Source organism: Astatotilapia calliptera, chromosome 1, assembly GCF_900246225.1.
Source record: "Astatotilapia calliptera chromosome 1, fAstCal1.2, whole genome shotgun sequence".
Lineage (NCBI taxonomy): Eukaryota > Metazoa > Chordata > Actinopteri > Cichliformes > Cichlidae > Astatotilapia > Astatotilapia calliptera.
This window is the reverse complement of record NC_039302.1, coordinates 34,391,072-34,415,855: the sequence shown is the minus strand read 5'-3', so window position 1 is coordinate 34,415,855 and position 24,784 is coordinate 34,391,072. Positions and strand designations below refer to the sequence as shown.

The 24,784-nt window shown below is 38.8% G+C and overlaps 2 protein-coding genes across 2 annotated transcripts; one reads left to right on the top strand and one right to left on the bottom strand.

Annotated features, from left to right (window-relative positions):
* Nucleotides 1-9,801: 9,801 nt before the first annotated feature.
* Nucleotides 9,802-15,579, bottom strand: syap1 (synapse associated protein 1). The gene is made up of 9 exons (XM_026175567.1): nt 15,285-15,579; nt 14,919-15,037; nt 13,706-13,772; nt 13,044-13,117; nt 12,768-12,907; nt 12,421-12,572; nt 10,782-10,831; nt 10,519-10,672; nt 9,802-10,415 (listed from the first exon to the last, which is right to left on the bottom strand). Exons 1-9 carry the CDS (start codon nt 15,484-15,486, stop codon nt 10,285-10,287), a joined length of 1,089 nt encoding a protein of 362 aa, XP_026031352.1. The 5' UTR covers nt 15,487-15,579; the 3' UTR covers nt 9,802-10,284.
* Nucleotides 15,580-15,679: 100 nt separating this feature from the next.
* phospho2 (phosphatase, orphan 2) lies at nt 15,680-19,209 on the top strand. The gene is made up of 4 exons (XM_026175580.1): nt 15,680-15,962; nt 16,477-16,554; nt 16,754-16,848; nt 16,928-19,209. The coding sequence occupies exons 2-4, from the start codon at nt 16,484-16,486 to the stop codon at nt 17,491-17,493; spliced, it is 732 nt and encodes a 243-aa protein (XP_026031365.1). The 5' UTR covers nt 15,680-15,962; nt 16,477-16,483; the 3' UTR covers nt 17,494-19,209.
* Nucleotides 19,210-24,784: the final 5,575 nt, after the last annotated feature.

Below are 24,784 nucleotides of genomic sequence, written 5' to 3'. Positions count from 1 at the left end.
AACAAACAACTGGTTACTACTAGCTGAACAAGCTGCTGACACGACGGCTTCCGACTGCATAGTTTGTATGGGAGCACGCCCCACTTTAAGAGTTGTACCGGCGCCAGTCAATAGTGCATGCCTCCTGCATCTTATGAACAATACAAAACGAGGTCATTGCTCATATCTGGAAAACCACTTTCCTAAAACTCAACGCTCGGTCTCTAATAAACCACCTTTCTTTTCTTCAGATGTAGCTGTGAACAATTTCACTTGTATTAACCTGACTGGCAATGCAGTAAAACTAGGTAGCTTGAACTCTTCTTGGTGCACTGAGATGACGGTTATGAAACCAAACTTCCGACCTACGGCTAGGGCTGATTTGTGGTGGTGGTGTGGCAATAACAAGTTATATGATGGTTTCCCTCGGGATGCGTCAGGTCTTTGCGCTCTCATAACTCTTATTTTACCTGTTTTAGTCACTCCAGTAGATCTCTCTATAAAAGCACACGAAGTTGGCCTCCCATCCTCCTCTGAACGCCGCTCTAAACGTTCTCTAATCCCAGGTTCAGCTCATAATCCAACCTATATTGATGCTGTAGGTATACCCCGTGGGGTCCCCGATGAATATAAACTGCGAGACCAGGTTAAAGCAGGATGGGCCTCGATACTTTGGATGGTTGAAATAAATGCGAATGTAGACAGAATTAACTACATTCACTTTAATGTGCAACTGTTGGCTAATTACACTCGAGATGGTTTTGAAGCTGTGCATGCACAGTTATCTGCCACTTCCCTAATGGCTTTCCAAAACAGGGTCGCAACGGATTTTCTCCTCGCGGAGAGAGGCGGAGTCTGCAGCCTTTTTGGTCAGGAGTGCTGTACCTATATCCCCAATAACACAGCTCCTGATGGTTCCCTCACTAAAGCTATTACTGGTCTCACAGCTCTTACTGTTAAAATGAAGGAACACTCGGGCGTTGATACTGCCATGTGGGACTCTTGGCTTAACATGTTTGGCAAATATAAGGCCCTTGTAGCTTCCATCCTAGTTTCCATCTCAGTTTTTGTTGCTATCCTAGTCACCTGCGGTTGCTGTTGTATTCCATGCATTCGATCCCTCTTCCAGAGACTGATTGTTACAGCTTTCACTCCTGAGGATAAGGATCTCGCCCGGCAGATGCCTTTATTGGCTAGTCAACTTCCCACCTCCTCGCCAACGGATGATGAAAACTCTGATCGTGAGGGTGACGAACATTATCGTCTTTCTCTTGTTTAAATTCTTCTAGAATGGTTGTTTCTCTGTGGTGTTTTGTATTAGGTTTGTTATTAATTGTTTCCCTCACCCACTTCCTCTTGAAGGATATATCTGGTTGAACTGTGTCTGGTCGGGTTGTGAGGGTTAAGCGATGTTCTCAGGGTCTCCGGACTTAAGCCTGAGCGAATGTGTACTCCCACCAATGGATATGAATTGTTTTATTCCACACCCCTTCCTCACGTTTTACCATATTCACTTTTGAATGTCCGTAGCAGTTACCGTTCTGAGTTTATTCTACGGTTGATTTATTCTTTCACATTTTCACGTTTATATCTCTCATTATTATAGTATACTCTGTACTCTCCACATTTTTATCATTACTTAGGTTTTTTGGTTGCTGGGTTACAGGAACTGTTAATTTTGTGTCACTACCCTGGTTGCACTAACTCGTTGTATCCGTGTGTGCAGGACAGCTGTTACTGCTTTCGTCGGGAACCGAGACTGCTTGCAGCCGACCCCTGGGCAGGGTGGTGCCTGGACTCTTTTCTCCTCATCTGCAATGACAGATAAAGACAAATGATAAGACCCGAGGAGTTTTTCGAGCCAGGCTTCGACACGTCTCTGTGTTCCTTTGAATGTTACTTATTTTTGTGTGTTGACCCATTTAAGATGGGTCAAAAGGGGGATTTGAAGAAAATATAATTTGATTAAACATTATTCAGCTTTAAATATTGTTCAGCTTTAAAGTTACTGTGCAACTGTGTAATAAAAATGTGTGCTCACGACTTTGGCCTTGAGAGCGATAAGAAGCGATCGCCTCATCCTGCAGGCGAAAGATATCTGCAAGCGAAGAGACTAGAACACCCAAGGCCGATTTCCTTTTATGGAGTTGTTTTTCTGCTAATGCAGCACTTTCCTCACAACCCCCTCCTGTAAGTTTTAGAGAATATATACCCATCCTCACAGCAAATATGAGGAATCTCCTGATGTGAGCTGTGTTGAGAGGTTGTCTCTGTCTCAATAAAAGTTCACTGATTCCCCCATCTGCTGCAGGTGTCCGGTTGTCTTCATTCTCCGCCAGCCTGGTTAAGTCAATTCCTCCTTAACATCTAAAAGAACCTATTTAATGAAGGAAGACGGGTTCACTTTGTGTTTAATATTATTCTATTGCTGTTGTTTTTTTTATATCCTTCAGGGCTGAATAATTACTCACACCCCACTTTTCAGTTATTTATTTGTAAAAAATGTTTGGAATCATGTATGATTTTCGTTCCACTTCTCACGTGTACACCACTTTGTGTTGGTCTTTCACGTGGAATTCCAATAAAATTGATTCATGTTTGTGGCTGTAATGTGACAAAATGTGGAAAAGTTCAAGGGGGGCGAATATTTTTGCAAGTTACTGTAATATCCAAAACAAAAAAAGAAGTTGTGGTTAAAGCAGCATTTCCTTCTCAATGCTGTTTCCTTGTTAATAAAATTAGGTTTGAATGAACTTGACTCTGATTTGCATTGCACAAAACTGAGAAATCCAGGAAATATCTTGAGCTGCAGGTTAATGTTTAAACCCCCAGCACTGATATCTGATACCATTTCTTGTACTCACACAACAATTTAAAACCTATTTTCCACTGCAAACCTCTTAAAATATCAAATTTAAGCTTTTGTATTCCTCTGAAAAGACAAATATAGAAGAATAAGAAGGGAGAAAGAGAGAAGGAAATGGCTTGGTCGAGCACCTGGCTCCTATTTTCAGTTTAACTGTCTACATGATTGGTTGGTAATACGTGCATGTGTGTGTTCTTGTCTGGAGCTGAGTTTGTCAGCTGCATTGCGTGGGTTAAGGTAATAAAGGGCTCACTGTGTGTGCGGTGGCAGGTGTGCTTGGAATCATGCACACACCCAAAGACAAACACAAAGGACAAACAGGAACAGAACTAAAAGTGAGAGACCTTTGTCAGCTAGAAGAAGTGCAGTGCAGTTTTGAAAGTAGAGGTGAAAGTGCAAGTCCGGCTGGTGAATGGGTGCCAGACAGACAATTGAGAAGAGGAAGAAAATGCTGATGAAAGGCAGCAGTGTAAGACCATTACGCATCTGCGCAACTTAGCTATCTTATCTTCCATCACCATGCAAAACCATAACAGACTACTCGAGTGGCTGAAGTCCTTCCTTAATACATGACCTATTAAAGGCTTTGTGCTAAACGGCTAAGGTGCAGCAGAAGAGAAAATATTTGATCATGTTTGCCAACATCAAATAATGTCCTGCGTATTCTGCCTCCTGAGTGTATTGGATATACACTGAATAGTATCCCCTGTGGAACGCTCCAAATGCAGTCAGAATCTAGGCTGAACTGCAAGACAATTACTTTTACAATGCACGCGGTGATGTCACGTTGTGCAAATGTCAGCTTCACAGGAAAAACAGACAAGCAAAAAACTGTGTTTCAGTCAATCGTACTGCAATTATGGTTTCCCACCAGCAGCTACCAAAGAATGAGATCCAAAAGAAAATCCTCTTCAAGCTCAAGTATTATTTTGGAACAAACATGTTGCCAACACAATAAAAAGTAACTGTGCAAATACTCAGTAGTGGAATGAGACACTTGCTAAGGCATTCTGTTGCACTGTGCACACAGAAATGTAAGGCTCTAACAACTGTAACACATTTAGCTACATGTGAGGCCTTGACAAGTTTTTTCTTGTTTCACATCTTGTGTGACGTTTCACTGGTTCGACCATCTTGACCTAAATCTGAAGTGTTCTGAAATGTAATTCTCACTTTCAGTCTTGCTCAGACTATGTTAGCTTGTGATCTCTTGGTAGGTGTTTCTCACGGGGGCCCCTTTCTTGTTAAATTAAGAAACAATGGTCAAAGCTTTCTGGGGTTCTCAATAATTACTTTATAGCTCTGTCATAAAAGAGAAGCTAGCTTTTGCAGCAGAAACAACAGGGTCCTGAATCAGCTCTACTTGCCACAAGTTCATCTGACCTCGGTACATTTCACACCATTTTAAAACAATTATTCAAATGGGTATACAACAAAGATAGTTTAACTTAAAGTTGTTAGTTCCTGACACATAATTAGCTAATTGGATGGGGCTAAGGCACTTGAATTCTCTGCTTTGTCCCAATTGACTCTGAAGACAGATGTTGGCGGTGGGAGTGATGTCACTCGCAAGTTCAGAAAAGACGCCTGGTCACAACTGTGCAACAGTGGTAGTGCATTGTACAAGTTTTTACAGTTTTGGTAATGTTCATGTGCACGACTACCATTTTGGACTGTGAAGTTGGGGTTTGTGGAGCTGAAAGTCCAACTTGAGGGAAACTGGGACTCAGAAATTCAGAGATCAAATGCAGCAGATCCATAAACAGCAGTAGAACTTTAAAACTTGTAATCTCTACTGCAACCTTTGTGTATTTCGTGTTATTGTGACTTGCTAAATAAGTTATAGACATGATCCATGAATGTGCTACAGCACAAAACAAATTCTATTTTTTCTTGCTTTTCTCACTTCACTGCTAGAATCGAGTCACTGAGTGGAAAGTGGACAACTTGCAAATGACTCCCAGATCAGACATCCAACTTCTGGGGGAAATGGAAATCAGCACTGCATACAGGCTTTCTGGTTGTAGGAAAAGTGGAACAGACTACACAGGGTACCGCTGGCTGGAATGCTACCCTGGAATAAAACAAACAATAACAAACTTGTCAGATATGAAACTATATCTATCAAAATGACTGAGCACAACTTTAAACCACTTACTTCCTTTTAGAAACAACCAGAGAGAATGAAGCAGCAGCAGGTCCTTCCCCAATTGATGCGACATCAGGTGAAATCATATAATAGCAACCTAAGGTTTTTCCAAGCAATCATTTGCATTGATAGCAGTTTCAACAATACTAAAAGTATTATCCTCAACTGTATGCTGGACCAATGGTTCTCAACTAGTGCACAATAATGTAAGCATAACTTCCTTAGGAAGCCAGTGTGCACAGCATATTGAGAAAAAAAAATAAAATAGAAATATTACAGTATAACTTCACTCCATTGGGCACATTTCTGGAAACTCAAAGGAGCTCATACAAAACTCTATTGTTAACCTGCAAGACACACTAACTCACTCAGGGGGCAATCGGAACAAGTCACATGTAATAAAACATCTACTTCAGGTGACATTACGGAAATCAGAAAAGTCAAAATCTTTAGATTTGTCAGTAAGCATGTGTTCACCATTTTTTAGCTCCTAAAAGTCTTATTTTACACATTTTTCTTGACAATAGCAAAATATTGCTGACAATCACCACACATAGCGCCAGATCAACAGATTCTCATCAATCCTTCCTCTTACAATGCAAGAAGTGAAAATATGCTGTTTGTCACATCTGTTGTTTGCACGCTTTTCCATGCTCGATCTAGATGTTTGTCTTGCAAGGTATGGAAGTATGTTTAACAAAAATCATATCTTAAAAATGTTCTCTGCATATCCGATTGAATACTGTGATGATAACTCTTGGAGAATAAAGCTACTTAGCGCATAATAACTTGTCACAAAGTGACAAGTCACAAATTGTTTGCACAATCAACAAAATGTGAAAATGTTTGCTCATCGTTCTAACAACTTCAACTCTAATTTCAGAATTGCGCAAAATAAAAACTGTAATAAGTAGCACCATATTTGAAACCAGCCACAGCTGCAGTCCAACCACCAGACAAGTGTGTCTGATGACTGAAAGGAAACCTTGTGTCTAGAAAGATAACTTACAGTTTACCACGTTCCTTGCTGGGGCCCCTGGGTGTCTCTGAGTGAAGACTTATCTTTGACATATGTGCACATTTAGCACATGAAAATTGGGTGTTAGGGATTTTAGATTAGAAGCTGCACAAGATGCTTCAAGTCCAATTATGAAAGCAGATAATGGTAAAGGATATTCAGACCATATATGTATAAAGGTTGACATTTGTGTTAAGTGTCTGTCCCTGGTTTTCTCACCTTTACCTCATTCTAAAAGCCTCTAGCTCCTGATTGGTTAGTTCATGGACAAGGGCTCAGAGGGAGGAAATTTACATGGTGGTAGAGATGAAATGTGAACAATAAAGATGCTTCTTATAAAGTTATCCATCTCCCTCTTACTGATTCTTCTAGATAAGACAGAACTGCATGTGGACCCACATATAACAACAGGAGTTCAACCTTATCAACTAAAACAGTCATGTTTGATTACTGATTTAATCTCCCCCAGCCTATTACAAAATAAATATGGTCACTGTCTTTGTAACACCACCAAACAAATCAATAAATGAAAGCATCTTATTTTATTCTGTGAAGGTGAAGTCAATGCTGAAATGCATTATGCTTAGAGACAAGGTGGGGGAGGTTGACGGATTAAGGAAGTGTGAGAAGAGACACAATAGACAACATGCACCACGATAATTAGTATTGTGTAGTAGAGTGTGTATTATGTATAGCAAAACAATCACCTTACCACTTAAATAAATGAAAAATAAAAATTAACTTATTCACTTGGAACATTCAAACTGAGGAATTCATTTGTGAGGTTTTTTAAAGAAAAATATGCTTAGGAAATATTTCTATGCTAACATGAATTCAGTGGTGGTATACTTTCAAAACAAACAAACAAACAAAAAACAAACAAGCTTTCTTTGTTGTCTTTGTTTGATAGCAGCCTCCACCCTTTAGCAGACGATTGGGAGTACAGTACCTCCTCTGTATGTTTCTTTCTTCTGCAGTCCTCACCTAGGATGTCTGAACACCAGCAGTAAAATGTAATAACAGCATATTGTGTGCTGCACATGAAGTGTGAAGTGCAGTTCAGAGAGTTCAATGGGGTTTTTCTTCATTTCTGTTTCTTCTTCATCCTCTTTATCTTGAAGTCAGACAGAAGATCTGCAGGCTATGGGGGCTAGACACACAACAACACACATACGCACAGACAAGTCTGCCCCTATGCATTATTAAAACACTATTAAAGCAGCGTCGCACACAAGCAGTAAACCACACACATGGGTCCTCATCTGCTGGGCTTTATCACCATGGTGATGGTTGTGCAGCTGACTTGAGGCCAGCTGGTGGAGTCTAGCTGTGATGATGTGATGTGAGTGACATGTATGTGAATTAGAATGAGAGACAGAACAAAGAGAGAAGACATCACACAGCAGCACTGAGAATGAGCCTACCCATAAAACTGCCTGGAAGCACCTCAAACACAAGGCACAGCTCACATACAGGGTTTATTGATTCTTGTATTGATTGCTAGTCCCAATGAGCATTCATTTTGCAATTCATTTCAGCATCCTTAAAGTGGTAGGAGTAGCATTAACACTACAGACAGTGTGGCATCTGTTCCTTCCAGTCTCATATAGACTGTAAGGAGCGTGCTGGGGCAGGTTTGCTGTCTGGTTGGCACAAGCAGAGATATGTGTTTGTTTCATTTCATGATTACAGACTTTCTACTACCAAACATCCAGGACATCATTCCACGCTGACTGAATCACTCTTTTGAAGGACTTTCTTTTCTCACCTTACTCCGAATTCCACTTCACATTTGGCTAGGACAAGCATTGTTTGTACATAGAAACAACACATTATATTGCAAGTACTTTAACTCAGTTTTGAGGGGGTACAGGTATGGGCATTTCTGGGAATTCAAAGGGCTTCAGAACTTCCATTTTATTCTCGTGGGAAGAATGTAAGAATGTGGCATAATTGCAAGGTCAACACTGTGGACCTCTGAAATTATATTGAAGTGGAAGAAAAGAACATTTGAAAAGCACTTGACCTGGTACTGAAAAGTTAGATGAGAAATTTGAATTGGATTGCCATGTTTCTCACACGACATTTAGTACACAAATGAAATTATTATTCGTTAGGATCTCACAAGAGACTGAAAAAAAATCTATTCATCTGCAATAATTAATATTTGGTGGCATGTTTCTGTTTTGGAAACTCTCTGCATTCTACACAAATATAGCATAGAAAAGAACAGGCATCAGTGACAACAAATACAGCATCAAGTGTACTATAGGATTAAAAAGTCAGACACTGTATGAAAGCAGAGGCTGGCCTCCAATACTAATGATGTACTTGAATGTTCATTTAGTTTACTGGAGGGTTCTCTTGAGTTTTTAAGACTGTACTGCAAACAAAACAAAACAAAACAAAACAAAAAAAAGATCACTGACTTCTACCGTCACTGACAGTGGAAAATAAAACTTTTCACATTTTTGTCAGAATGGATTTAGTGGATTTTATTCCTCATCATTTAAAAACTCCCCCAAAACCTCTATGTTATAGACTTCTAAGTGGCATGACTGTATGAAATATTTCGAAACATTTCAAAAGTTAGGCTGAAAGCTGAAAATGATAATAGGACGTGTAAAGCACACCGATCATGTGAGTTTGATGTTTACAACAAAGGTTACATGACTGTGTCGGTTGCACATCTTTCCTGTCTGCGGTCTTTGTCTTCATTTGTCTGTGTGTTTGTTTTTTATACATCTCTTGCTGTTTTAGACTGATGGCTATTATGAATGCCTGTTTTTTTCTGCTGAAATACTCGTGTTCCTCCCCCCAGTTTAACAAAATTATTTTTAATGTTTCATAACTTTCTTTAAACAAACATTTAAAGAAAACTGTATTTTTTTAAGCACTGAATATAAATTACTGTTGAGGCAGGAATGACTCTAATAATCATGCAGTTAACTGATAAAGCCTTAGACTTTGATGTATTGATTATTTTCTTTCCTTTTTCGTAATCCAGCAACCTGAGATTAGTCTCAATAGAATATCTAGACTTTACTTTCAGTTAATGAGCATGAGATAAACTGATATGTGGTTGCTAACACCATTGTTGTAGCTCTGGCTCCACCCTGAGGCTGAACTGTGTTATCTGCTCTGGATACTCTTCAGCTGGGTGTAGACAGAAAGTGCTGAGTATATGGTATTTCAAAACTGTTTAATATGCAGGACTGCTTTGTTTTTTCAACACAGGATTAAATATTTATAGTGATTTGCAAATTGCTGTTTTCTTTCATTTATATTCTAAAGACTGTACCAGTGATTTTGGAACTGGATTATAAAGCGTGACCACTTGTGTGAAAAGCAGTAGGAATGTATACAAATGAATCCATTACCTGTCACTGAAAAGTGTCACCAGTGTTCGATCTGGGTGAGGGGGCACTAAATCCTCACTGAAAGTCACCAAACATACCTGCGACTGTGCAGACAGTCACAAAACATAAAAGTAAAAAAACATAGTCAAGTCATTACACATAAATATTTTAAGGTAGAATAACGTTATATGTAGTAGGTCAGAGCTGATTTAAAAGATTTGTAACATAGTTTAGAAGTTTCCAAAGGAAGGTTTTCAGGTTATCAGCTGCGGTTATCAGTTTTCCTTGACTTTGTGTCCACCTTGAACATGAGGCATAATTTTCCATAACAGATGCATTTTTATTAAAGGCTGACATATAAAACAGAATGACACAGCAGTAGCAGCAAAACACACAGACAGATATAATTAGAGAGAAATGCACCTGGCAGTTTAGTGTTACAGTCTTCTTTATTTACATACATGTTACTTTACATTTGACTTTGACTAGTACTCTGTACTAAGATTATAGCAAGACGTATATACGACTGTCCAAGCCACCAGGAACCAGCAGTGAAAAACTAAGATTAAAAAACAAACAAACAAAACATAATAAAGACCATTTTTCTCCATTATAAAATTCATAGTACTTGTACTGGAGTATCATCTAGTGATATTTCTCATCAAAAACACAGCTGATTAGGAGAACCAAATAGAGGAAACTCATTTAGGAGGGAACAATGAACTCACTAATATGCCAGAAAATGACTGCTGCCTCCAGCAGAGGTGACACATTCTTGCTATAATTGGATCTACGACACTTCATCAGATACGAGATAGAAATGAGAGTCGTGTAAAGTTCCTCCCCTTGTGCATCAATGGTCACGATTCATTAATTTCAGCCCAGACAAGTGACTATAAACGCATCAAACACACTAGCTGTCATCAGACTGGAGCATCTTCTCGATCTCTTGATCCCACTGGTCGTCTTTGTTGCCCGATTCAGTCACCACCTCATACTCCTGAAGTTCTTGCTGCAGCTCCTTTTCCCAATCTGCTGATTCGTCTGGATATGAAAGGGAGGAAATATTATGAGCAAAGCCATTCTCTTACAGAACAAGAAATACTTTGAGCTTAAAAAAAAGGATAGGAACTCTTCCAAAGCCAACCATCAGGAGAAGGACTGTCCTTCTTGTCCAGCACCAGCTGCTCCATCTCTTTCCTTAGGTCCTCCTGGTTTATGGCCGTTGAGTCAAAAGCATCACTAACAAACTCGGACACTCCGGGACTTGTTGAAATCTCCTCATCTTCTTCATGTGTTGGCTATGAGGAAAACAGGCAGCAGAGAAAGAGGAGAGCGACTCTTGTTTTTTTTTTTTTCTTAACTTCTCAAAAGGTGGTTGGAAAAGTTCAACGTGTGCAGTGCTTTTACCTTCTGTATGTCACTGATGGAAACTGGCGGCGTTTTTGGTCTGACATTGTCTACAAAGAAATAACACATTGATATTACAATGGACTTACTCTTTAACCTCTGACCTTTGGATGGTGTCTGAGGTCATTTATCAAAATATGAGCACAAACCTTATTAGCTTTTACCATGGATGCCGCATGATCCATTTAGGTAACTCTATAATACTATATGATATGACTTCTTTACCTTTCAGTCCTTAAATAAAATATCTAATTTGTTTACCAGTTCAACCAAGCAGAAAATAAAAAAGAAATGACGTTTTACATGTTTATATTGAATAATTAAAAAAGACAGATTTCTTTCCCTAATTAAACAATTGAATCAGACATTCAGATATTGTGTTGGAAGTCCAAAAGTGCTTCCCAAACAGTCCACAGGTGCTTCCCAAACAGTCCACAGAGCTTCCCAAACAGTCCACAGGTGCTTCCCAAACAGTCCACAGGTGCTTCCCAAACAGTCCACAGAGCTTCCCAAACAGTCCACAAGTGCTTCCCAAACAGTCCACAGGTGCTTCCCAAACCGTACTAAAACAGTATTTAGCTCCATTTTATACATTGTAGCAAAGTACTGTGACTTGGGGGTAGTGTTAAAAATATATGGAACAACTGGTAATGTGGGCTGCTCTTTATGTTTCCACCGGTTTTGATCCTTTAGCTTAGAGAGGAAGCCTTCATTACATAACATGCCTCTTCCTGGTGATCATCCTTTTCCTGGTTCCTTTAGCTTATCAACCAATCAGCATTCTATCTACATAAACCATCACTGTTGGGTAACTTGTTCTTGGCTTTTTGGACAACTGCTCTCAGCGCTACTGAAAGCCTTTGTGTTTGCTGGATTACAATTTCTCTCTCTCTATAGCCAATGAGCTACTCAAACAGACAAGGACAATAAATTCCACATCAGTCTTAACAAACACTGTATGTGCCCATTTAAATAAGGGAGGAAAAGAGATTTCAGCGATGCATTAAGATGATTGGGTTTTTCCATTTCCTTCATTATTATTTCACATCAAATAGACACCTTCCTTTTATTCTGAATGCTGTTGCCAGAGTATCAATAAAGCCCAAGAAAAGAACACATGGCAGCAATTTCTGCCATCGATTCCAGTGTGTCAGAGAACAATTTAAAGTACTGCTGTTTGGATATAAAGCTCTCTGTGGCTCTAGACCACAAAAGATCTGACTGAGTAATCTTTATTGTACAAGTACTCTTGAATTCTCAGACCATCTGCCAACTTTTCCTAGAGAACAAAATAAATATAGCTTTTAGCTCCTTTCACAGTATCTGCTTTTACATTTTAAACTGATATCTTTCCAACTTTAAGAGAGAGCTGTGCCCCTTTCTTTCTTACATGGTGTTTAGATGCCTGAAAACTGTAAAATAACACAGCCCAAGTTGCAGGACTGTGAAGGTCTTTGACTGTATAAACCACCTTTATAAAGCCATGATCAAAGATTTTGAAAAGAGATTTTCAAATCACTACATTTTAATTTTTCCACTGTGGAATTGGGGTTGTAAATCCGCCTGCCTTCCTGCAGCTGTGATACCACAAAGTTTTCTTGGTGATCTCTACCTCTCTAGCAGAGCTAAAAATTCAGACCTGTTAGGACGATGTCTTCAGGTGAAACACTGGCCCCTTTGTCCACACTATCGTTCCGCTGCTGCTGGGCTGCCAGGGCTGTGAGCTGAGCCGACTGCTTGATCAGAGACACCCGGTAGAAATAGTTCCGCCAAAACATCTCCTCCTTCACACTGTCAAACACAAACATGTCACCATCCATTTTTAAATATCAGTTTTAGGTTGACTCTGCTATAAATGGAGGCAAAAACAGGTACATTTGTGCGCGCGCACACACACACACACACACACACACACACACACACACACACACACACACACACACACACACACACACACACACACACAAATGTTTGAGGAGCACTGACTGTTTAGGAACCAGGTCAAAGCGCATGCGATTGAGGAGCTCATCTTCTTCCAGCATGACTGCAGCTAAAGGATACATCTGCTCCATGTCAAAGTGGAACTGAACACCAGCGGGAGGGTCGCGGAGGAAGTTCCTCTTGTCCTAGAATCAGCAACCAAACAGCTCAGTTTCTACTCAAAGCATAATTTATAAATTTAAATAAGTAAAACAGTAGCCACAAAAATAGCTACCCATTCATACATTTGTACTATATACTGTGCATGATGTCTTTGCTTACAGCGGACAGAGCGAGAATCTGTTGCTGGATTGTCTCCTCTTCATTGTAGCCGACCCAGGGTGGCACTGCTGCTTCTACACAAACATCAGAGCATGTGTGCACACACACATTCAGTCATGTACCATCAGTTCCAATCCTTATCTCTGAGATGCACACATGTACAAACCTGGCTCTCTGTAAATAGAAGCTGCTTGGCCAGTAAGTGACGTATGCTGATAAAATCGTGATAATATCATTTCTGCTGCCCCTCAGGCGCAATGTAAAAATAAAGATTACACAGTTTATCCCAGTCAGGTCTCACAAGACTCCAATTTTAAACAAAGTGTGTCAATTTCAAAGTGTAAGTCTTGCTTTCAGAAATTAATATTTGAACTTTTGATTGATATATTTATTTTCATAGTGGTTCAATAATTGACTTTGGAAAACATTATGACTACACTTCATTCACCTTGTAGCACCAGTTTAATTCTTCATTGCTCAGATTCAATAAAATTCTGGAAATATCATGCAGCGATTTTGATCCATATTGACATGATAGCACCACACAGCTGCTGCAGATTTGTCACTGTAATCCCAAAGGTGTGTAATCAGCGTATGTGGTGACTGTACGAATCATTTGAGGTCATCAGTAAATAACGTTCATGCTTTAAAGTCTGGTTTACCTGATTTCTTGGCCTTCTTCTCCTGGACAAATTTCTCCTGCTCTTTTTGGAAGTCCCCTAAAAATGTCTACACACACACACACACACACACACACACACACACACACACACACACACACACACACACACACACACACACACACACACACAAATAAATAGATTGGAAAAGCTGATGCATAAATGGAAAGTGTTAACAAAGCAGGAAGTCCTGAAAAAGTTATGATAAAATCCAGGATTTTACTTGCATATGAAAAAATCTGGAAACTTTGATACAAATTTTAAACTTTAACACTTTTAGACTTAAAAATACTTTGAAATTTTTTTTAAGTAATGTTTAATCTATGGAAGCTTTATTTGCCCCTGATATTTTTTATTGATCAAACTGCCAAAAATAAGAAGAGGGTGTGTAGACTATATACAGCACAGTGCGCTTATGTGTATAATCAAACCTTTAAGTCCAGAGGCCAATGCTACTTAATAATAATACAATACTGCTTATCCAGGTAAGCTCAGGCTTAACCCCTGGGTTTTCTGTACTTTGAAGGTGGTTCACTTCTTACTCGGGGTAAATCGCTATCTGGAGCAAGTTAAGATCCAGAATAGAGATCAGCAGATATGAACTCACTGCCTACTAATTAATCAATTCTCCAGAAAATAGCATCACTATTCCTGGAAGATCCCTCAAACTTCTGTGCATAAACAGGAGTCTAAAGTTTTCTTCTATAGCGTCTACTGTCTTTGTTTTCCTAATAAGAATCAGAAATAAATACTATAGATTTCTAGACACAACTTTATTCTTTTGGTTTTAATAAACAAACTATAAGTATTAATATCTGATCCTAAAATAGGACACCGACAGTGTACTTGCTGAACTCATATGAAACTTATGTAGACTAAGCCAATATTTGAATAAAAAAAACAAACAAACCTTTACTCTCAAACCTTTAAAGTTTGCAGCTGAGAATATCAAAAATAAAACTGCTGGGAGAAGGTTATGCTCAAATTCTTATTAGACTGCCAGACAGTAATCTTAGGTTTCAGAGTTCTAGGAGAAACCCTGGGTTAAATTAGCGAACTGATAACCAGCTTTGTGTGCCAGTTCGGGGAAAGCAAATACAGAAAACTGACCTACAAACCCACAAATGCACAGATGAACCCCACGCCGTTTTTAAAATCTGAAAAACCAGTCAAAAAGAATCTGAGAGCAACATGCCTTGTCTATGATGCCATCAATTTTTCCTTCTTCCACTGTCTTCTTGATGGTCTGGGCAGTCTCCACCATTGAATCAGAGATTTTCTTGGTGGCACTGGAAGCAAAACTGAAGATGTAACCTTCAAATGGAGAAAGAGTCTGTTAATAAAACCATTGCCACTGCAATAAAAGATACATATATGAGAGAACAGATTCTCCTGCAGTCATATTTGCTCTTGCTGGGAGTGAAGAACATACAAAAAAGATGAACAGGAAAGCCTTCAGGGTTCAACACAGAGAGAAAGACTAACGTCACGCTGAGTAACTTTGAGCACGTAGCTTAGAGTTAATTAAGAGTTAATCATCCAGATATGAGCTGTTCCTCACCGCCGAGTCCTGTGGACTGTTCCGAGTTTTCCTGCTCCGCCTCTGGTGTTCCATCCTGGTCAGCTGGCTGCTGTTTGTTTACCTCGGTTTGTGCTTCTACCACCTTCTCTTCCTGCCCCACATTCAGCTTTTCCTTGTCAACCGACGTCTCCGTAACGGTCGGGCCCTCCAGACCCAACCACGTCCCTAAACCTTTTAACATGTTGGTGGAAAAACACCGATCGATTAAATTAAAGATACGGAAAAACAATCTGCACGGACTCTCCTGACTATACAACCAGGAAATAAACTGACGTTTTCTTCTTCTGCGTTCTCGTGTGTGCACTTGTGCGATACTGCCACCCGGAGGCCAAATATGGGAAGTCTGGTTTGATGGGTTGTTGTTAGTGCTATGGTGGAATATATGAATAAAAAAAACGGTATTTATCAGTAAAAACTATCACAAAAGTGTTGCACGTTGAAAGATCTACACCTTTCCTAAAGTAGAAAAATGGTATGTCTTATAAAGTACGTGCTCATTGTTGGCAGTAGAGGAACTACTACGTTTTAACGCAACATCCAAAAGAAGCTGCAGGTGGCGGTAATGAGCTGAGATTTGTTCCACTTTTTGCGGCAAAGCAAGATAAGGAGAAGGAAGATAAGGAAGATCGGTGAATTCCTGACGGAGGACTCGTACCGGTAATTTTGCAGTTGCTCAAAATTTTACATTATTATTATGTGTTTTATGTGTATTTATCTTGGGTATAGTTTACTACAGTTTATTACAGAAAGCTATGTAATCCCAGTCACGTGTCTTCAGCACGTTAGGAACCGCTGTGACTGACTGACTGACTAGCTCTACCCGTGGGCTGTTTACTTGTAAGGGGACGAGTTTACACCACACTTCCTTTAAAAAATAAGGCATTTAAAAGTTCGTTAGTTTTAACGTAGTTTTGATGGAGAAAGGAATAATAAATATTGTTAAATAAATGTTATTTGACATGTCAAGTAAGGATCGGCTTTAATGGGAAGGGTAATTTTTTAGAAGCGGAAGTGTGGGCTCAGTTACTTGTGTTTTGAGCTGATAAGACGTAAATAGACCGGTTGAGAGCAGTATCCGTTACCAAACGAAATAATAGAAGGGTGGAGCTTAAAAATAACTATTATCTTGCTTAATTTATTAGTTAGTTTTGTGTGCTATTTTGCTTTTAAGGTGCCAAATGAAGATTCTGATGGTGTTTGATTTTGACCACACCGTGGTCGATGCCAACAGTGACACTTGGGTGGTCAGGTAGGTCAAGAAAGTCTTACTTCAGCTCTTTCCATGTTTCTTGTCATCTGTATGTATTATCTTGACAAAGATTTTCTGTTGCACTGCTCCTGCTACTACTCTGTAATTACTGTTTTATACTAGGACCTTAATACACCATTAGAGAAACACTATAGCTGAGTTATCCTGATTTCTCTTATTTATATATTCCTTGTGTCAGGTGCCTTCCTGATAAGACACTTCCTGGCTCTGTGGAGAATTCGTACAGAAAAGGCTACTGGACTGAGTACATGGGCAGGGTGCTGAACTACATAGGTGAGTCTGTCATGCTGTTTGTTTTTGTTTTACTACTTCCTGAAATCTGCCTTCAACATTTTCTAATCTATGCCCGCAGGTGAGCAGAAGGTGAGCCCAGACAGGGTTCGCAGTGTGATGGAGACCATCCCCTTCACAGCTGGAATGACTGAGTTGCTGACATTTATAGCAGAGAATAAAAGTGCCATTGACTGCATAGTCATCTCTGATTCCAACACCTTGTTTATAGAATGGATTCTCCATGCTGCAGGACTCCAGGCGGCTGTTGACAAGGTTTTTACCAACCCAGCTAAGCTCAATGAGTTGGGCCACATTGAGGTGCAGTGCTATCATTCTCACGCCTGTGGTCAATGCCCTGTCAACCTCTGCAAGAAAAAAGTCCTGGAGCTTTACCTTTCTCTGCAATCTGATGCCGGCGTGGAGTATGAGCAAATCTTTTATGCGGGGGATGGGGGGAATGATCTCTGCCCTACTTCCTGTCTGAGAGGCCGTGATGTTGTGATGCCAAGAAAGGGATACACTCTGGAGAAGCTGCTAGCCAAACTGGAAGGTCAGGAGGGCAACTTTTCTGTAAGAGCTAAAAACATTGCCTGGAGCAGTGGCACTGACATTCTCCGGGAGCTGAAAGCAAGCATGCAGTCGTAGCCGTGGCACATGAAATATTACAAATATTGAGCCTGCACTGCAGGATCCATTGTGCCGCCTGTATTCTTTTTTTTTCATATTATAATTCAAAATTTTAGAATAGTTTATGAAATTTTTAACTTATTTAAAACGACAGCATTTGCACATGTAAACCAGTCTTTTAAAAAGGGTAATTTGTCTGCAGGGAAATTTACCTTTATCTTTTATCATCATGATCTTTACAATTTTTCTAATTTTCCGTGGTGATCGAAAATAGAGGCGCCTGAAACCACTAACAATACATAGGCAGTGTGTCACAACGGCAGCTTTTACATGTGCAGTGTATGTTAAATACTACGTAAGAATTCAGTTAAGATTATATTTAGTATAGTATTCAAGATCTGTTGTTGGGGCTGATCCAAGAAGCAGAGATGAACCAGCAAGTTAACTTGATCTGATAAAGTAGAAGTCAGGGAAATTTCTGAGCAGATTTGAGACATGGATTAATTTTAGTCCCAGACTACAAGAAAAATTAAAAGATGTCTCCATTGAAATGTTTCTGGACTAGGGTTTCTAGAAAGGTTCATGTTAAAGGCATTTTATTAATATTTGATACGACCTTTACTTTTCAAAATTTTTAAGGTATTAATTTATTTTATTTTTTATTTTCCCCAAACCACGAAAGAGCCTCCTGTTTTACACACTGACTGATGTGGATTTCTTCTAAAAACACTTTGGAAATCAGCTCACTGGTACTATAATGCAAATTCATGCCTGTCAAACTGTGTCATCTTTGGTGTTTTTTACTACAGAAGTGGGGACATCATTGTGTTTTTGTGACAGGCTGCTAATAAACATGTTCTAATAATAGGCCAAAAGATAAAAACTTTAATTCGTTCTTTGTTTTGTGGGTCTCAACACACACTTGCTCAATTTCCCAACCTTGAATTAAGCCTGGTGATTAAACTCTTTACTCAGTGAAGACCTTCACTGATGTTCTTTTCTTTCTTTTTAAAATTTTATTCATTTTGTGAGCACCAGACTGTGTTTGGGAAACTGGCTGACTGGATATATGTTAATATTTCCAAACCAATGAACAAACAATGGGTTCTGGATATCGCATTTAATTAAATTTGGTTTGTAGTTTACAAATGTTAGTTGTCTCTTCACATTATGACCGAAAGCTTAAAGCACTCCTACTAACTTGAGTAATTTTTCTTTATGAATCTGAGAAAAACACTATACCAGTTCTTCCCTGCTATATTCTGTGTAAGACATTTTGATTTCTGAAAAGAAAAGCACTGATGTTACTGATGGCATTATGGTGTGTTATATTTAAATGCTCCAGACAGTGTTACAGCATGCACCATACCAGGAACTTGAAACTGCCAAATGGCATGAAGTTGTCTGTCTTAGTGTAAACTGACTAAAAATACGTCTGTAAAAGGCACATTATAATGTAACTAATACATACTTTAAATAAGGTGCTTTTGTCAACATTTTGAATGTAACATTTTTACATGAACTTACCTCAGCTGATATCTGCCTCATTTAGGATTTTGCTCAGGTTTCTTGTGGCCAGTATGCATTATCTGAATAGACTATTCAGTTTTTATGTACAATTTCAACAGCCGTGCTCATGGAGACATATATATGTATATATGCATTGATTGACTTTCTGTTGCCACTGTCAAAAGCCAGTTTGATAAAATAATATTTTGTGTTGTTATTGTGTAATTCCAGTGATTAAATCAAATTAATTACCTCTTTGATTATTTTTTCTCAGGTTTTACTCAAATCCTTCTAGAGGCAAGTCTTACATCTCACCAGCAGTGATAAAATATTGGGGCCATATCTTTAAAGTATTATCTCCAATATATTTCCAAATTAATGTAGTGCAAATATTTTCCACTGCAGTAATTAAGATGGTTTTGTAATACTGTGATGGTGAGGTGAGATTTCATTATATTGTGAGGTATTGCTTTAAATCGTGTTTCACAATGAACAATTATACTAAAAATACTAAATGTAGTCCAATAGATTTTTGAGGGGTACTGACTATACAGACTCATAAATGGATGAAAACAAGCTTCTCGTTAGAAATATTAAATGAGAATTGAGAATGAGGCAATTATGAGACTAATTAAGATTAATTGTTGTCCTAAAATCTAAAGTAATTTTACGACTCAGTGACAAATATAAAAGCTAGCTTCTAGACTCTCTAGATGAAAGGATAAAATGAATTGAATTTAACGACACATATACATATATACTAGGGGTGCAACGATATTCGTATCGATATTGAACCGTTCGATACAGTGCTTTCGGTTCGGTACGCATATGTATCGAACAATACAAAATTTGTAATTTATTTGATCAACTTTACTTCTGATGATGCTGTCTGTGTTGAGCGCTCAGTGAATCTGCGTTCGACTGCTCCGCCTAGGGTCGACAGTGCAGCCTAGGCGGAGCAGTCGAACGCAGATTCACTGAGCGCTCAACACAGACAGCATCATCAGAAGGAAGAGTGCAGGGCAAGCTAGCGAGACAGACGTTAAGCTCTCCTTACAACATGGACCTCCCCCACCCTCAATCAGATCTGGCGTTTGGAATTATTTTGGTTTTCATGTGACGTATGACCCTGAAGGTAAGCGAGTCATGGACTAAAGTAAAACAGTATGTTGGATGTGCCATGCAATGCTCAATTACATGGGTGGGAACTAGTGCATTAGCGCAGTTAGCTCGTTAACGTGTTGGCCGTCTAGCCCCATGCACGGGCGATCGGCGGTAGCTCGTTAACGGAGATTTGCCGTGTTGTGGCGTTAAGGTCATTTCAACGAGATTAACCTGAAAGCACTAGTGGGAACACAACGAATATGACTGCACATTTACGCCGACATCATCCTAGTGCAAAGACAAGTGGAAGCAGAAAAAAAACAAGCAAGCATGCTACTAACTTTAGCCGAGTCATTTAGACAGCTGTTTAATATGCTGCTGAGAATATAGCCCAGAAGAAGCGGATAGTATAGCTTTATTTTGGAAAGAGACATTTCTCTGTAATAAACTCTCTTTTCCAAAGATGAGTGATTCCTCAATCAGATACAGGGCTCGCAAAATCGCTAGCCCGACGTCCCGGGGCTAGCGATTTTTTCAGTCGGGGTACCAAAATCTATCTCTGCCCTGCCCGTCGGGCTTTTGTAGGAAGGAAAAATATATGTCAATGCTTTTGCATTCTTTCGGAAATGTAGCTGGGTAATTATGTCATTGGCATCGGTGAGCCACTGTCAATATGTGACATATTGAAATCGCGTTTGAATTTGCGCTTGTTTTTTTGCTTTCACTTTGCAATCGCGCGAACTGTGTATAGAGAGCGACAGCACTGATCTGTGAGTGATGATAATTTGTGCACCAATTCCTCTGACATCGTCTTATTAATCGTTAGCTTACTATGCAAACATGACAAGTGAAAACTCCCGCAGCTTAAACATGTGAGAGGTTGATCGCGCAGAGAATCGCTGAGCTTATGTGAGTGCGTGTGTAAAAGCATTTCAGTTCTGCTGAGCCAAATAAGACAGGTCAGGGTGAAGAAGTGACAGCCAAAGAAAAGTTTACCACAAAACGGAGAAGTTATGACAAATCAGACTATAAGGCAAAAAGAAAGTGCAGCTTTATGGTTTCATGGACAAAAGAATTTCTGTGGCTGCAATATGACGAGCTAAATAACCAGGGCTGCACATAAGTGGTCCGCAGGTGCGCATTCGCTGTCAAAATAAAAAACACGCACAAGGGTTAGGGTTAAATTTAAAAACTGTACTTTTGAGTTAAAATATATATTTATAATTTTAATAAATGACAAATTAAAAAGGCATGAACATTTTTTTTGTATCGAAAAAATATCGAACCGTGACACCAAAGTATCGAACCGAACCGAACCGTGAATTTTGTGTATCGTTGCACCCCTAATATATACATACATATATACACACATATGTATGTATACGTATATACATGTACACACACACACACACACACACACACACACACACACACACACACACACACACACACACACACACACGTGTGTGTATATACACACGTGTATACACACACTACTGATGATGTGTCCCTAAATCTTAATATGATAATCTAAATCAGCTCTCTAATCCCCCCCCCCCCAAAATGGCAGATTAGCTTGGGTAAAAGACGGAAAGTTGAGGCACACAATGATGTGTGTTGCTGGTAAAGTAAAGTTTCTGGGCTGCCCTTCCTCATAACAGCCATCTCTCAAGATTCTCGCCTTTTAAAGCAATGCATTATCAAGGACTACAACATTTGGTCCTTTTTCTTGCCCAACACTAGCCCAAAATATTTAATCCTCTGGGGTCCAGGGTATAATTGACCATTTTTCACTATTTTTGAGGTTTCCTCTACATTTCACCTTTAAAAACTATTTACTTTGCCTTGTTTGTGTAACCGAGGACAAGGGATGAGTAAACGGGGCAAAGAAATAAATAGATAATTTATTTATTACATTAATTAGACATACAAATTCCCAGTTATTTCCAGACAGGACTTACAAAACATCCGGCTGATGCACATGAGACTTACCACACAAATGGTGCGAAAAATAACACAACACTGCAAACCGTTACACCCCGTTTAGCGACACTGCAATCGATTTACCTGTGGCACGCACTGCATTCAATAAGATGCCACACACACTCCAAACATGCTAAACGTCACAAATCTCACAATCTCAAAAAATCTCACGAAACTCACTCTCTATTGCTGTCTTCCTTTCTCTCTCTCTGGACTTCACTCCTAAAACTTCTCCGTGTTCCTAAGCAACCAAATGTCATGTTGCCATATTATTTTTGATTGGTCGACATGGTGCATTTTTCCACCAACACAGACGGGCTGTTTTTTGTTTTGTTTTGTTTTTTGCTCATAAGCAGAGAGTGCTTACTAGCGCTGTCCTTAGACAGTAAACGTGACAAAACTATTGAGGAAAAAACGCCACGTATATATTGTTTATCATGACTATCAACATAATTTAAAAACTGGTATATATCACCTTGTTGCTTTGTCATCTTGAAGTGGTCATGTGATTGGCTTATCATGACTACTTTATTCTTCCTCTGTCAAAAAGCAGCACTCATGTGATTGTTTTGCCCCCTAGCTTTTGTGGTGCCCAAATTTATGCACCTACTTGATTTTGTTTAAACAATTATTGCACACTTTCTGTAAATCCAGTAAACTTCTTTTCACTTCTCAGATATCACTGTGTGTGTCTCCTGTATGACATATTTAACTGACATTTTTTTATTGTAACAACCAACGATTTATACGGGAAAATAATGGCTATTAACAAGGTTGCCCAAACCTTTGCATCCCACTGTGTTAGTATATTTTGTCGTTAGTATTATATGAAATAAATTCTACATGTGTCAAGTCGTGTGCCAACATTTGCTGTGTAGTAGAACTGAGACATTAGTCATTATAAAAATTAATTTGAAATAATATTAAAATTTACAAACAGAAAAACATTAAACATAAATATATAAAATATAAGAATTTACAGAGAGACAGGAATAAAAAGGACCCAGCTGCTCTCCAGAGCAGGAACAAGACTGAGGAGGAAATGCTCCGTTGAAGACTGGCGTGGCATCTTCAGGGACACCAGGATGGCCAGCTCCACTGCCGATGGACCGTCCTGGGACCTGTCCCTCATCTGCCTCGGAGCTGTCCTCCTCTGTGGGCCTGTAAAACACAGCACAAAACACAAAGAAATGAGAAGGCTGCTACTACACTGTTCCAAAAAATAGTAATGTCAAAGTATCTTACTGTATATCTTACAGTTTTGTACTGTCTTTCTAGAATATCATTAAATTTACATAAGTAGACTGTGATTTTACATGTCAAAGGTAAAATAACATAACATCACTGTAAATATAGTAAAACACAATTTACTTGTTTTTTAAATATATATTTTTTGTACATATGCATATTTAGATTGTAAAAATACATTCAGAAATGTATCATAATTTCACAAATATTTGTCTGTTATGTGAGAGAATGATCTGTTAAATTCAAATGTAATACTATGGAAAATATATAAAATGATCGAAAATGAATGAAAATAATCAATAATTAAAGGAGTATTTCAATTATAATTTTGCTGAAAATTTCATGTCATCTTGGTCTGATTCAATGATTCAGAGATAACAAGTGAAAATATAATTAATAGGAATAAAAACAAAAAAACCAAACATATAAAACACTGCACGGCCACGCTGTGCTAATTATATATTTTAAAAAATAAATGTAGAGGTAGGAATTGCAATTAATAAAAATCTCAAAGTATTCACAACATTCCTGAACAGAAATAGGCCTCTGCACCTGGGGTGAGGGTGTGGCCATGAAAACAATGTGACATGCCATTGGATGTTGGGACACATAATAACATGACGCTAAGCATCGGCCAATGAATGTGAACTAACAACCACAAGGTCGTGGGTATGGCTGTACTGTAGGAAAAAATCCTAATATAAAAGTATTTTACTGTGCATTGTACAGTTTTGTTCTGTTCTTCTAGAATATCTTTAAAGTTACGTAGATAGACTGTGATTTCACATTTCAAATGTAAATTAATGTTAAATCACTGTAATGTAATAAAACATAATTTTCATGATTATTAACTGTATCTGTCTGTACATATGCATATTTAGATTGTTAAAATACATTCACAAATGTATCATGATTTCACAAATATCTGTCCGTTATTTGAAAGATTGAACTGTTGAATTCAAATGTAATGCTATGGATTTGATTTGATTTGATATACCTTTATTAGTCCCACAAGGGGAAATTTCATAAGGCTGCCGACCCATTGCACGCAATGGCGTCGCCATCTTACCCTCCGACCATACATACATTACACAAAACATCACATGGGGAAGACAGGTCAGAGAGGTATAACAATGGAAAATGCACCACATGAGGAAAGATAAAGAGAAAAAAATAACTCCCACCAGACTGAGCTCCAACAGGGAGATCAGTTTGAGAACAGAAAAAAACACCTCTGCACATAGCACATGAAAAAACTCTTAATACACCAAAGAACACAAGTATCACATAAGTATTATTATCATTGCTATTTAGGACGATCGTGGCTCAAGAGTTGAGAGTTTGTCTTGTGATCAGAAGGTTGCCGGTTCGAGCCCCGGCTCGGACACTCTCGGTATTGTGTTTGTGGTCAAGGTTAGTGACGCCTTTACTTGTAACGCCATTATTCCCATCACTGCCAAAGCCA